The 15,129-nt window shown below is 42.4% G+C and overlaps 1 protein-coding gene across 1 annotated transcript in view; it reads right to left on the bottom strand.

Moving 5' to 3' along the window:
* Positions 1–15,129, bottom strand: part of PRKCH (protein kinase C eta) — a 229,761-nt gene that overhangs the window by 101,101 nt on the left and 113,531 nt on the right. The window contains exons 3-6 of the mRNA XM_080808358.1: positions 7,019–7,169; positions 4,287–4,321; positions 3,332–3,420; positions 1,776–1,905 (exon numbers count right to left, since the gene is read on the bottom strand). Coding sequence (XP_080664484.1) covers positions 1,776–1,905; positions 3,332–3,420; positions 4,287–4,321; positions 7,019–7,169 — 405 coding nt within the window. The remainder of the gene's footprint in view (positions 1–1,775; positions 1,906–3,331; positions 3,421–4,286; positions 4,322–7,018; positions 7,170–15,129) is intronic.

The following is a 15,129-nucleotide window of genomic DNA, read 5'->3' as shown; positions in this document are numbered from 1 at the left end:
TGACTTTATGCTTTTCCTTGTATCACTCAATAAAAAGTGGCAATCTCCATGCCACGTAGAGATGGCTATTCAAACAGGAGGGGGACGGTGTTTCTGAGAGAAAAGCCTCCAAGTGAAGCTCGCTTTCTGAGTGCTCTTGTGGTCGGGGAGCCCTGGCGGCCCCGGGGCACAACATCCTGTGAGCCTCTGGTTCTCAGGGCTTGCAGCCCGTGGGTCTATCTCATGGGGGAGCAAAGCAAGTTTTTTTAAAGGTCAAAATAAAAGGAAACAGACTTGGGCTGATGAAGGGACCCGAGGTTTCGTCAGCAGGAAGCTCGGACGCGGTTTCCTCACATGGGCCCAGCGGATGGGAGGCAGAAGCGAAAGAGCGGGCAACAAATTCCCATATCTGGGGTGTCAACCCAGCTCTGGAAGCAAGCCCGGATCCAGGTTTGGGGGGGTCTGAATGTATGTGATTTAGGGTGCCCTCTTTAAGAGAAAGACTATCCAGTCCAGTGGAGAGGCTATGGAAGGGACCCTTGCAAGGGAGAGTCCTGAGGCTGAAGCCTCAGTAGCTCTTCTCGGGAAATCCCCCACTCTCAGGAAGGTGGCTGCGGTGCCCTTTCTAAGGTACCAGTGACAATAAAAGCGAAGAGTACGGGAGATGGCTCACTGTCTGTGTGCTACCCACCCACCCCCACCCCCAGGCCACGAGGCCCAAGAACAAGGTGGAGGAGCCCCACGCATGGCTCTGCCTTCGGCAACGACCAGACAAGAGCAGAAAGTGACTTTTGCCATGAAACCCATGCCCTGAGGAGACCAGCCAGCTTAAGATCAGGCAGGGCCTGAACCAAAGCCATGCATGAGCTGGTCGCTGGTTGGGTTGAAAAAGAATTACTTCATGTATCTAGGAAAAAATGAATTATGAAATGATGTTCTCAAGAGATGAAAGGCTTTGCAAGGGGCCCGTCCCCTTCTGTCGGCAGATGCAGGCTCGGTAAGTGCAGGCAGCTGACGGACACTGTCCAGCTGCACTGACATCAACTCGGCCTCCCCCAGCGACTGAGGATTTATCTAAAGCTTCAGGCCGAAATCTGCCTGTATTCCTGCAGGGGGCTGCGCCCCATGTCAGCCAGATTGTTACAGCAACACCCAAGGGGAGATGACTCAACAGCTCCCCAACTCCTAACAGGACGGGAATCACCCCTCACTCTCAGAATCTTGGCAAAGGCAAAAGCTCCACTGGGCACACTTACCGGCGTGCAAGTCCACGGCCAAAGCTGAAACATCCTTCACCCCACCTACCTCTCCAACCTCTATCAGTCTCTTCGAGGAGACCCAGGGCAGCTTTCACTGGGCTTTGACTCAAGTCCTACTCCTTTCTGGGGAGGTCACTAGACCTACTCTCCTGCCAGTTCTCACTCATAACCGAAGTCTCTCTTTTGGCCACCTCACCTCCTACCACCTCTGTTTCGGACCAAGATCCCATTTTTCCCTCTTTCAAATACCCATGCAAATACACAGCAACTAGCAGGCCCTCAGCACGAAGCAGCTGATAGCCAGCTAGACAGAACACTGAATTTAACACCTGACTGCAGTTACAGCTGGGAAATCTTTGGACCAGAGGTGACTCCCCGTACATGGCTGATGAGGGACATATAGGCCTAGAACTACAAAGACCTAATTCACAAAGTCTAAAACCATCGGTGCCAGCTCAGAAGATGCGCCGGCAGAATTCCAAGAGCTCGCGGCGCGGTGTTCCCATGAAGTGGGCACCCAGCACCCCGGCATCTCACTTTTACACTGCAGTCCTTGTCGCATGATCCCCCAGAGCAGTGAGCCGCAGTGATCGCAGAAGGTTGGCACTTTGTAGTTGTGGATGCTGAACTTGTGCGGGATGTTGATTCCGAACCTCTGTTCAGCAATCTACAAAAAAAGAAGCAGAAGGACGAGAGCTAGGAGGCCATGCCAACATCTTTGACAGAAACCGTAACAGGAGCCCCCCAAACGCAACATGTTACCATGACACCTGAGCCGGGGAGATTACTGCACTGGGCTCTGGCCTTCCTCACCAGTCTGAGCACATTTTCTCATCAACAAGACTCAAAAGAAAGGGTGTAGTGGTGGGCATTAGATCATTCACCATTTGGGGAGATAAGGAGGAATAAAAACCTTTTTTTTTTTTTTTTTAATCACCTTTTGTATTCAGGCTGGATTTCTCTCCCTGCCAAATCCCTCGGGCCCATGTCTAGTTTCTAAACCCTTCTAACTGCAGGAGCAAACAGGTCTCTTACTGACCTTACACTCACTGTTACCACAGGGTTTCCCAGATAGTGTACTGGGTGGGGGCCTAGGGGAGAAGGTGGCACCCAGTGAGTACGGAACCCCAGAAGGAATTCACCCCAAAGCGACATCCTAGCAGCTTATTGGGCCCTCCCAAGCTGTGCCTGCCATTTGCGTTTTACAATCTGAGGGCATAGGTCCTGCTTTCATCTCACAAACTCTTTCCAGCAAATAATTAGACAAGGCATACGCGCTACAGTTACGTCACCATTTGAAACGACAACGGGACAAGGAGTAGCGCAATTGTGACTCCTCTTGGAACTTTGCTGGTCTCTTTCTCATAAAAGCTGTGGCTTGTACCTCTCCAAGGGACCTTTAGCAACCCTGTATGTGTCCTGTAAGCAATCCCTGAACTCAAAGTCAGACTCCGATACGTCTGTAAACCCACTGCTCATTGTCAGCAATGCTCCAGCTGCTTTCTTTCTCCACAATTTAGAACGTGCCCTCCCCCGCTGAATGCAATGCGAGCAACGAGAATGAAATTCAAGCATTTATATATCGAAGTGCATCCTCCTGGAGATTTTGGAAGACACCGGAGGAGGTTAAGAGTTGCTTTATTGAGGAAGCCCAATTTCCAGTTAACAAACATTTGTCACATCAATTCTATCTTGTGGAAGCCTCACCAAAAAAGCGCATGAAGGAAATATGGATCCCATTCTAAGCCTGAGGCTGACAGAGAAGCTAGCTAGCGGACACTGGATTTGCATCTCAATCCTGGTCGTCTGAGGCCAAACTCAGGGATCTTTTCAGTTCCCTAAACCCCTCTCCAAATCAGAAACACTCATCGTGAAAGCTTGTAACCAGCTGATCACTCATGGGATCCACTCACCGACAGGCCATGCTACACAAGCACAGAAATAAAAAAAGCATACTATAAAAAGGAGAGAAAATTTGATTCTGATGCCACCATTCACTTCAAGGAGTGCAGAAGGGAAGCGGAAAGGGGATGGAGTAAGGAGAGCGAGCGAGCTCGAGCCGCCCCTTAGTTAGCAAAGTTCTACCTTCTTACCTTTGAATCCATCTTGTTAATATTGTTCTGGCAAGTGCAGGCTGTAACAATTAGATGATGGCAGCGTTTATGGACGACACAGGTGCACACTAGGGAATGAAATGCATGATTATACATTCCTCGGAAGATCACGAGCTGCCAGTTCTAGTAGAGTCAGTAAGGGCCACACCATGTCAAGGTGACTTGATTTGGTGTCTGGCCCACATGACGGCATCCAGCGTACCCATCCTTCCCACGGTCATTACCGTCTCCCTAAAACTCATGCCTTTGCTCACACCAAAACTATTTGCATTCAAGTCTTGAGCCTACTTCATCTTTCTTGGTTTTCCTCCTGCCCATACCCACGGCCACAGGAATCCTCTCATGGTATAATTCTGGTCACCGTGCCTCACGATCTAAACCTTTAATGGCATTTCATTGCCAGTAAGTTGAGTTCAAATTTCCCAGACAGGTTTCAGGCCCTCCAGAAGCTACTCCTAAGCTTACCTGTTACCTTTCTTTGTTCTAATAAAAACTAGACTGGTTGCTCTTCCTAGAGCAAGACTTCACCTTCCCCTGCCCGCCCTGCACTCTCTACGCAGGTTAAGAGACAACATTGTGTCATTTCTCACCCCTAGTAACAATGGGGTTGGAAAAGTCAAAAATTTAGCTTCAAGATTTAAGGGTACTGCTCACAAAATGGCACTACCTTTCGGTATTTTCACGTCATCTCAGAGACAAAACTTTAGACAATTCAACATTATTAGGTATCTCGGCTTTAGAAATAAAAACATCCCCTCTGTGCTATCTAAAATGTAGCCAAAATTTAAACCACAACCAAATACTTGCAATGGGAGTGTCACTTGATCAGCAGAGTAATCTATTACAATATTAATGAAATGTACCCTGTTTCCTCTAAATATAACCAGTCTTTAACATAGGAACATTAAACACAGTTTTTGAAATGTTTTCTTACCTTGACATTGATAACCTTGCTTCCCAAATACTCCCCTGTTCAAGACAATAGAGAAAAGTTATCATCAGTCTACTTCAGCCACAATGCCCCTATGATCATATAGTACTTTAGGAAAACAAATGCATGCCATCCTCTGCTCCTTCCTGAGAAACATAATTTCAGAGAACCAGCAAAGATGAGGTGATTTCTGAGCCCCTGTAACCACAAGACCTAGAGGATGTCCTATGATGATCCGAAACCCCTAGCGACGTACACAGGTGGGTGTTGGTGGTCCTCATTCTGCCCACCTCCCCCTGTGGCAAAGCCCAGGTCCTCAGCTGGTCATGTGACAAAGCCTCAGCCACAAGGGTCACTCCAGCACCTTCTCTGGCATTCTCACTTGCACACACATAAAGATGGGCAGGTCGTGAAGTAAACAGGTGAGCCCACCATAGCTGCCTGGCCTGAGGCACCCTCCCTCTTCCCTGTGCCCCCATAACCCCTGGAGTCCAGGGGTGGGGACAGAAATGCTGCCACAGGATGCCCCTCAGGCCCACGGCTATCATGCTGGCCTCTCCCCAGTATATTCTCTGGGCGATGATGATATGATCCTCATTCTCATTTAACACAGACCACATTTTATTAAACCTGGAGGATGTGCCAGGCACTGAGCCAAGCCGCTGATGGGCAGCATCTCACTTAATCCTCACCAAAGTTCTGCAAGGTAGCACGCATCATGGGAAGGCTCAGAGCACAGACTCTGAAACCAGATGGCCTGGGCGTGACTGGGGGCACATCGCTAACTCCCTTGAGCCATGGTTTCTTCATCTACAGAGGGCAACAATGACCGCAGTTCCTACTTCACAGGGTTGTCATGAAGGTAGAGAGAGGTGGTAATGTAAAATGCTTAGAATAGTGCCTAGAACTTTATGTTCTACATAAAAGTTTATGAGATAAGCAAAATAAAATTATCTTTATTTTACAAATAAGGAGACACTGATGGCTTATATAATTTATTTAGGTTCACACAGCTAGTTGGTGATGAGATTCAATGTCAGAGTCCATACTCTTAACCACATATATGTAGCACATACAGTACTACTCTGTATGTGAGAGAGAGAGAGCATACAAGCGAAGGCTGGCTGAGTGGGAGTTAATGTTTCCTTGGTGGAAAAAATTTAGTGAAGTTATCAAACAAGTTTCCATTGAGATCGTTAGCCGAGGTCACAGTTTGTCACCACAAATGCCCACAGGGGCAGGCAGGTCACATAAAGGAGGGAAACAGAATGGTGTGACATGAAATGAAGACTAGCAGACCTTTCAGGTCAGGAAAACCACAAGGAGAGTGGTGGACAGCAACTAACTAGCCAGTGCAGACAACCACAGGGGTGGAAAATGGGCTCAAAGATGCCAGAGTTTTTCATTTTGTTCAATAGAAAATGCAGCAGGAACTTGTTTCTGAAGACTAGAGTCGTGATGGCACATCTGTCGGTAACATACCAACCATCAGTTGTGGGTCCTTGGTTTAGACAAGGCTCTATTCTTTTTTTTTTTTTTTCAATTATTTTTATTAACATATAATGTATTATTTGCCCCAGGGGTACAGGTCTGTGAATCATCAGGCTTACACATTTCACAGCACTCACCATAGCCCATACCCTCCCCAAAGTCCATTATCCAGCCACGCTATCCCTCCCGCCCGCCCCCCCCCACCCCCCGCAACCCTCAGTTTGTTTTGTGATTAAGAGTGTCTTATGGTTTGTCTCCCTCCTGATCCCATCTTGTGACAAGGCTCTATTCCTAATTTAAAACACCAAAAACACTAACCCTGGATTCTGACTGCTAAAAGGTAGCAGGCACTTTTAAACCAAAGTAATCAAACACACACACACACAAAAACAAAAATGAAAAAACGCAAACTCACGGATCAGTACTTGAAAAAATTACTCTGAGCCAAGTGCTTTTGACTTAAACAAAATGACTACGGTTTGCAACACAACCAGGATTTCCCTTTATGCTATGGATACTAAACTGTCTTTTTCTCCTTCAGAGATGGGTATGGATGTGTACATGTTTGGAGGTGGGCGAGGGGACATTTCCTTCTTCTCTTTCCAAATACATGTGTTTAATGTTGGCTCTAAACAAAGGTAACTATTAACTTCAATTTATTTTACATTATAGATTTGCCACTGAAATTTCAGCTTCGGTGACGCATCTAGGAATCTATTGCCCCAATTCACCGAGAATTTCTGGGCTGTAAATTATCTCAGTTCCTAAATGCCAAGGATTATAGTATGCAATCACTGAAAGTCATTACCTTTGGCCACATACCATTAGGTTGAAGATTACTGTGTGCTTACTTTACTTACAACCAACCAAGTTCTATGACTTATCATGTGAGTCCTACTTTTTTAAAGCAATACGGTCATCGTTTCTTACTCAGTGGCCGATTATCCAATTTATTGATTATCCATATATTGATAGGTTAGCCTTCCTAATTCATGCTCTTTAGCCAGTTCATGACTCATTAGCATTTTCTCCAATTAACTGGAAAAAGAAATAACATCTAAACCTTGCATCCATAAATTGTTTAGATTTTTTTTCACTGGGAATTCAAATTACTGGGCCAACATATTGGAATAAAAGGCAAAAATCAGATCCTGAAACAACTCTTGAGAATCACGCTTCTTTCTGAAACCACACACAACATAGAGAGAAGCTCGGAGGAAGAGAGAAGCCAGGGAACCTCTTACCAGATAAACTCCCTGCAGTGAGAGCAGTAGGTGGGCTGTCTCAGGTACGTGGCCATGAACTTGTGTCCATTGATCTGGTGGACTCGCCTTCGCATAGCCCTTTGGCGCTTCCTGGTGAAATGTTTGAAGATTCGGTCTCTCTGCAGAGTGGCTGTACAACAAAAGAAAGGAAAAAAGAACGTGCAATGAAACTAGCTGTATCTAATGTAAGAGAAAGTCTAACAGCTCAAATACTCTCTAAATTGTCTCTTCTTTCTTCAAGATGCAAAACACCACAGAACATTATCATGCTTGCCAGTGACCTTAGGGCTCTTCGTGTCTAAGGGCTGGACCTAAGTGAACTCTGAGATCCCCACTCCCTAATCATAGCTGGCTCTCCAGCACAGACCATGGATTCCCCAGGGTTCTAATGTTCCAGTATGGGACATCAGCCTGACTTTCTAGCTCCTGTCCCATGGTGTGGAACCTCAGGGCCATCGCTGGCTAGAACTACTAGAAGTGAAGCAGATTTCTCATCATTTGCCTTTCATTCTGCCATCCTCACAAACAGAAGGAGGGAAAGGCCACAGCACAGTAACAACACTGCCCAAAAGCATCAGTCCAAACACCATCTCTGGAATGGGTAGAAATTAACCAGGACATAGCGCAAAGTTCCTTTTCCACATTTACATTTTTAAAAATCGTGGCTCTAAGTCTGAAGAATCAAAACTGGGCACTATCTAAAGACAACAAATTATGTCTTCCAGATAAATTATACTAGAACTTTCACAAGGTATACAGTGACTTATGATTAATACAATAAAGATTACTCCTTCAACAATGCTTTGCAATTAATCACTTCAGTGCAAAGAAAATTCAAGAAATAATGCAAGACTAATCTGCTAAGAAATTTTAAAAACCTGGAAGAAATTGAAGATATCCATGAAAACGCAAATGACCAAAATTAACTGAATAAGAGCTACATATACCAAATAGACAATTTTTTTAGAAATAAATTAGTAAGATTTTCTTAGGACTGCCTCTCAAAAATCATCCACGCCCAGATGGTTTCATGGGTGAATTATTTTTAGCCTCTAAAAACAAGATGATATTAATGTTTAAACCTGCTGCAGAAAAGAAGAGAAAAGAAAGTGCCCCATTTTTTTTTAAAGGGAACTATGTGATACAATCCTAGGACTAAAAGACACAACAGATTTATCCAAAGATATATCAGAAAAAAGAAACCAGGGGTTTGTGATCATTTTTCATGTCACAGACTCCTTAGTCTAGTGAAATTTATGGATCCCTTCTTAGAGTAAATCTTTTAATCATATATATATATATATATATATATATAATTACAAAGGAAATCAAGCATCAAAATATTAAATTTAAAGTGAGAAATATATTTATATTTTTAAGAAATTACTTAGTGTTGTACCTGATCACTCTAATAATTTTGAAGTCATGATTAGCAACAGTTACATTTAATAGTAGTGAAGTAGGAGTTGCATTTTAAAATATCCGTTAAAAAATTTAAAAAATGCTAAAAATCTGTAAAATCTATAGTACAGTATGAAAACACCCAGGATTTCTATGGTGACAAAAACCATAATTACCGCTAATACTGCCGTGGGTTAGTTAACAATTGAAGAAAATGCTACATCTGCATTACAGCTTAGTGAAAATATTTCCTTTCATCAAATTTCTGGACCACCTAACTTCTAATTATGGACTTCAGGACAAGTACCCCTCTGCTTCCATATCCAGCTCACTCATGAATACTGATGCAGGGATTTTCATTATTGAAGTTCATACACTTACAAAGTGAATAGAAAAGCAATATTAGAAAACATCAGTGGTTTTCATGTTATGGGGTCTTTGCTCTCCCATTCTTTTACAATTCATCCCCAACACAAATAGTCCTTCCCACTTAATAAGTGTCTATTCTTGCCCACTACATTGACTTCTTGGCTTCTTGAATGTGGTGTTATGGGTGGGGAACATCTTAATACGTAATAAAAACTAACTGCAAAGCAAAATTGAAAATCTTGTAAAAGTTGAAGAATTTTCATGCAGTCTATGGAAAGTAATGTTTGTGAATGGTAAGAGTCAAACCTGAAGGCAACGGTAGATAAGACTCTGATAGAGTTAGATCTGTTCATAGGCGAATAGAAGAAGTTTGATGTAGAAAACAACATGATGGTCATTTTAAGAAAGAATCATTTGAATAGTAACACACTGGGAGAGGCCCTTGAGAAACTGAGGAAGTCTCAAACTCTTGCTAAATATAGCCTATTTAAAACTGCACTATAATAATAAAAAATAAAATGTGTAGTATTCTGCCATAGAATTTTATCTGAAAAGTTATTGTGTTCTAAAAATTAGTGCCTATGATGAATCAACAAAATGCATTCAGTAATGTTTTTCATAATTTTAGCTTTGTCAAATTCCTTCTCCCACTTTCGAATACTAACAAAATTTAGTCCTCGTTTTGAATAATTCATTTTATGTGGATTTTTCTCAGTAGTAATGACACTCAGATAACCAGGAAATTCTATACTACTCGGCATTACTTTTTTTTTTTTTTTTTTTTTTTAAAGCTGGGGCAGGGAGGGGCAGAAGGAGAGGGAGAGAAAATCCTAAGCAGGCTCCACACCCAGAACCAAACCAGATGCAGGGCTCAATCTCATAACCCTGAGATCAGGACCTGAGCCAAAATTCAGTCAGATGCTTACCCAACTGAGCCGCCCAGGTAACCTGATACTATTCAGCATTATCTTAAAAGAAAAACCCACTCTGAGCGAGGGGGCAATTTTCCCAGGAGCACAACAATGAATGTATTATTAGAAAACCTATTATATTTTATTCTACTAACAGGTAAAAGAAAGTAAATATGATCATTTCAATATATGTTTAAAAGGCATTTGATAAAGTTTAACTTATAATCCAATAAAAAACTTCTTGGAAAGAATAGAAAATTGTCTCCTTAACATGACTAAAACATTATGCTCACGGGTCAAAAAATAAATGGTAAATTAAAAAAAAAAATCCCATAAGAGTTAAAAACAAATAAGACAATTATCACCTCAATTGCTTACTATTCTTCTGAAAGTACTTGCTGAAGCTGTTAGAGATGAAAATAAAATAAAAGATAAAGCTATGGAGTGGGGAGAGAAGGAGGCAAGATGCCATGATTTGGAGATGTTTAATACAAGACTAGAAAACTCAAGAGAAGTTAGCCCAATCTACTAAAAACAGAGTTCAGTAAGATGGACAATGGTAAATGATTAAAAGTTAACAGATCTTTAATATATCAAAAGAACCATTTAGAATATATAACAAAAACATAACCCCATTCATAAAGCTACAAAACCCAAACTAGGAATAATTTATCAGAGGAAGTTTAAGACTTATATGAAGAAAACTATAAACCCCAACTGAAGAAGATGAAAAGATATGTAAAAATGAACTTCTTAAATAGAAAGACTTAATACTATTAAGCTGTCAATTCCTTCTAAACTAAATTCAACAAAATCCCAATAAACATCCCCAAAGGAAGCCTTTAAATTTGACAACTTTTTAAAAGTTAATTTGGCATGTAATTAAAAATACTTAAAAACTGTCCAAAAATTCTACTGAAGGAAGGAAGACTTGTTCTACACAATAAAACATTAAGTTACAGTGACTAAAACAGCATGCTACCAACTCAAGAAGAATCCAAAACTAGAAGTCAATTTTGCTTAGAACATAGCTCAAATCAGTGGTAAGTGATAGATTATTAATGAATAGTGTTTAGACAACTAGTTAGCCTTTTAAAAAAATACCTTTACCTCATTCCTGACACCAAAATAATCTCAGGTAAATGTTAAGGAGGAAGTTCTGGAAAAATAGGAAAAAATAGGGAAAAAATATATACTCCTAGGATGGGATAAGAGTAACAACACTCTAAAACCATAAGAGACTCAGATTTGTAATTTAAGAACTTTAAAGTTCTAATTGGTAAAAGACACAAAACAGAAAGCTAAACAAAACAAAATGGGAGAAAAAGGACTTGCAACACATGACAAAGGGTTACTATTTATAATATGTAGAAATTAATAATAAAAAGGGATGAACAGTCTAGTAAAAATGGGACAGAGGAGGCAAAGAGGCAATTTATAAAACTAAAAATGCAGACAGGCAATAAACACACCAGATGTCTGATCCTATCTATCTTAGATGGGCATGTAAGAAGCAGGAGGTCAAAGACATTTTACTTAAACTGGCAAATAGTTACAAGGGTTGCTAATGTGCCTATGCTTATAAGGGAATGGGGCACCTCCACTCTTTGCTGGTAGGAGTGTAACTGGGCTCCAGTCCTGGCTCTGCCACCTTCTTGTTCGCCATGCAAGCCTCAGTGTTCCCATCCATAAACTGGGTAGTGCTGTCCTCATGTGGTTTTTCCAAGGACCTTCCAAGGAGGTAATGCAATCAAAGTGTTCAGCATGGAGTTAGGCCCAGGGTAGCATGCAACACATGTAGGAATATTGTTTTTGGAGACAGGTATCTGTCAAACACCTGTCAAAGTTGTAAATGTACATTTCCTTTCACTCAGCAATTCAACATCTATGATTGTCGGTGTGCGTTGGTGGTATAGTGGTGAGCATAGCTGCCTTCCAACATCTATGATTGTTTTTTCTATAAAAACATGAGAAAGAATGTATGCCATAGAGATAACAATTACTATTTTCTATTTAACAGTAAAAATTAGGGTTTACATAAGAAATTACATAAGAATGAAATGCAGAAATAGAGAAAATGAATTTGGTTAAGACACTGATGCTTTCAGAGGCTCTGGCATAGTTAAAATAGTACCTGCTTCATTTGTGTGTGTGTGTGTGTGTGTGTGTGTGTGTGTGTGTGTAAAACTTTTGGCAAGCAGCCTAATTATTTTCATTCTCAGGTTTCTCATCTGTCTCAAGAAAATAACTATATTCCTGTCCTCAGCCCTATGGGGATAGTGTCATAATCAATTCGGCCAAGTTTCTTAAAATTCTGGATAAGGATCACAAATGAACAGAAGTCACTCTATTATAAAGCTCTCTCCTGCAGTATTTCCAGAAGCCTTTTAGGAATGACAAAAAGACCAGATTTTAATTCTCCTTTGCTGGGCAGATGATAAAATGTGGCCTAATGACCACACTGTATCTCACATATGCTCTCCCCAGCCCGAGACCCAGCTCAATACTCGCCAAGGCCAAAACATGCATCGAATTTCTAAACACTTATCACACCTAGATGCAAATTAAATTCTCCCCAGGGGTCTAATTATCAAGAATTTACTTTTTTAATCCCTTAATACCATGAAGAGTGGTTAAAAGGTCAGTTCGCTTGTATTTTTAGTGTTTCTTGAATTGAATCCCTTTCCCCCAGCCTCCCTGACAGCTACTGCCCGAGTAATAACAGGAGCTCTGAATTTTCAGGTGATTCCTCCTAGCCTGAAGGACTTAGGAAGAAACGCTTATAGCCACCCACCATGTTGGTCATCCCCTAACGCCTTCGCTCCTGCCTTCCACCCCTCCTGGAGTGCCCTGTCCTCCCGCCCCCCGCCCCCACCCAACTAATTACCTTAGATTTATCCCATCTGCCTCAGAGCCTCAACGGTGTCCCCCAAATCCTGAATCAGGGTGAAAGGCCCTTCCCCTTCTTCCCAGCCTCAAACTTTTCCTTTATCCCACAGCAGATGTCCCAGATGTCTCAGAAGCACCTCCCATGTGCTCATTTTAATAAAGCGTCACTCCTCCGTCTTCTGTCTTCTTTTGCCCGGGTGCCTCTTTGTTTCAAAGCACAAAAACACACTCATGCACCCCTGGGAATTAGAAAGATGTTTGGTTAAGAAAATGGGGGCGGGGGTGCCTGGGTGGCTCAGTCCTTAAGCCTTGGGCTCCGGTCATGATCCCAGGGTTCTGGGATCGAGCCCCAGATAGGGCTCCCTGCTCGGCTAGAAGCCTGCTTCTCCCTCTCCCACTCCTCCCTTGTGTTCCTTCTTTCACTGTGTCTCTCTCTGTCAAATAAATAAAATCTTAAAAAGAAAAAGAAAAAGAAAACAGGGATGGATGGGGGCTGCCCATGGCTTCAAAGGACTTTCACTGTCACCTTCTCTTGATAGATGCCCTGGACGGGAAGAAGGAGTTCTCAGAAGGCCTCTGCCCAGGCACAGACTGGACCCCCACTTTACCACCAGAGTGCACGGGGCGGGGCGGGGGGGCGGGGCTTCCTCACTTTTTGCACAGCCCCCTGTTGCCTTAGGACTGAGTAAGAACAAAAAAAAAAAAAAAAAAAAAAAAAAAGTTATTTAATCCTTTTGCGCCTTAAACCAACCCAGGCTTGGAGAAATTTTCCAGATCACATGGGGTTTTTCTGAACACGTTAGGCAACCTGAACGTGCTCTGCAGCCAAAACTTGCATCACAACTTCTGTCTTGCTCCTAAGGTGCTCATGCCTCTAAGTAAATAGGAAGCTGGCTCCATGCCCACCAGGGAAATTCACATTCCAGGCTCAGAAGTGGGCAGGCCTGGAGCCCTGATCTGTCTCACCCGGAGTCAGTTTTGACAAGCCGTCCCATCCATGGGGTGGGGAATAATTAGGTCAAATACAACAAAGATAACTATTCTGAAATAAAACTCTATGTCATAAAATCTGACTGTCATCCCACGCACTCTTTAGAACTTCAGAAGGCACAAGTGACTAGAAGCCACCAAACCACTCCAGGGTTAGTTTTCATGGCAAAAAGTCTTGCTGGACGGAAACGTGTTGCTAACCTGAGGCCTCATGGGGGAGGGGCATCTCTCTGAAGTCTGGGTAAAGCTGCCTTATCTCAAAAAGAGTAAAGGTTTCATCCTTTTTAGCCTTTTGCTCTATCTACCTGAAGCTAAAACTTTCTATTCCAGGGGAAGAATTCTGTTATTTGAAAGTACTTCTGGAAGCAGAGATCACGTCTCCCTAGTTTTCAAATGACTGTAAGCAAATTCAATCAGAGACTGAAAGTCTATGGCATGGCACCTTTAAACTGTCAGAATTAAATAAGTATTTCCAGAATAAAACATGCATAAAAGAAATAACTTGATTCAGTGTTAAAATACAATTCAACTTTGTAAAGTTGAATTCACTTAACAAGCAAGGGCACCGCAGTTGACAAAGGTCCATGGCTTGTCGTTAAGGGGCCGAGCTGAGGAAGTTGTGTGGCCTTTCCACACAACAGGCTGGGAGTGTGTGGTGGTTGCGGGTGCTGGACCCGGAGCCGGGGCAGGAATTGTGATTCCTCCCTTCTAAGCTGACCTGGAGCAAACTGCTGAATCTCCTCTGCCTCAGTTTCCTCATTTGCAGAAGAAGCACAAGAGAACCTTCTTCAAAGGACCACTTTGATGACTCCCTGAGCCAATAAGTGTTACATAATTGTTAAAACTCTTACTTCACACTACCATAGAGACCAAAGAACAGAAAGGATTTAATTCAGTCACCGAACTGCCTAGAAATCAACACTTAGGAAACCATTACCTTAAACATGGCGCCCAAGGTTGATCTAGCTAGCTAGAGCCAGAACTACCACTAGAAATCCTCTGCTCTTTGTTTTATCCCTCGGCTTTATGGGTAACACGACACTGTGCTGTGTCCTTTATTAACATCAGGTCTACTGGAATCCCTGGAAAGTAACACATTTTCTGGTGAGGAAACAGAAGCTAACAGGAAGGTTAAGTGAGGTCAAGCAGCTACTGATAGAAGTGGGGTTGCCAGACTCTGTTTAGTATTGTTGAACTACGGAGCAAGGCTATCCAACGTCCTTTTTTCCTTCTTCCTGAGATATTTGTTTTATTGTTTGTACGTGTGGGAGGGGATAACTTGAAGAAAAACAAACAGGAAAACCTCAGAGTTAAAGAAGTTACTAGTCAAGAAAAACCCAGAAAGTATTATGTTGTTTAGCACTCCAAAATATATCCCGGAAAGGTAACAGGATAAGGTCGTGGGAGAATCTTACTTAATATCATCAAACACACTGAATAAGCAACCATCTGATCACAAAACTGTGTGCACAAAGAATGATGCATAAGAATTTAACATTAGATGATTCCTGTCTGAGACAATAATGATAT

Source organism: Martes martes (assembly GCF_963455335.1).
Source record: "Martes martes genome assembly, chromosome: 7".
NCBI classification, from domain to species: domain Eukaryota; kingdom Metazoa; phylum Chordata; class Mammalia; order Carnivora; family Mustelidae; genus Martes; species Martes martes.
This window is presented reverse-complemented; position numbering and strand designations above follow the sequence as displayed.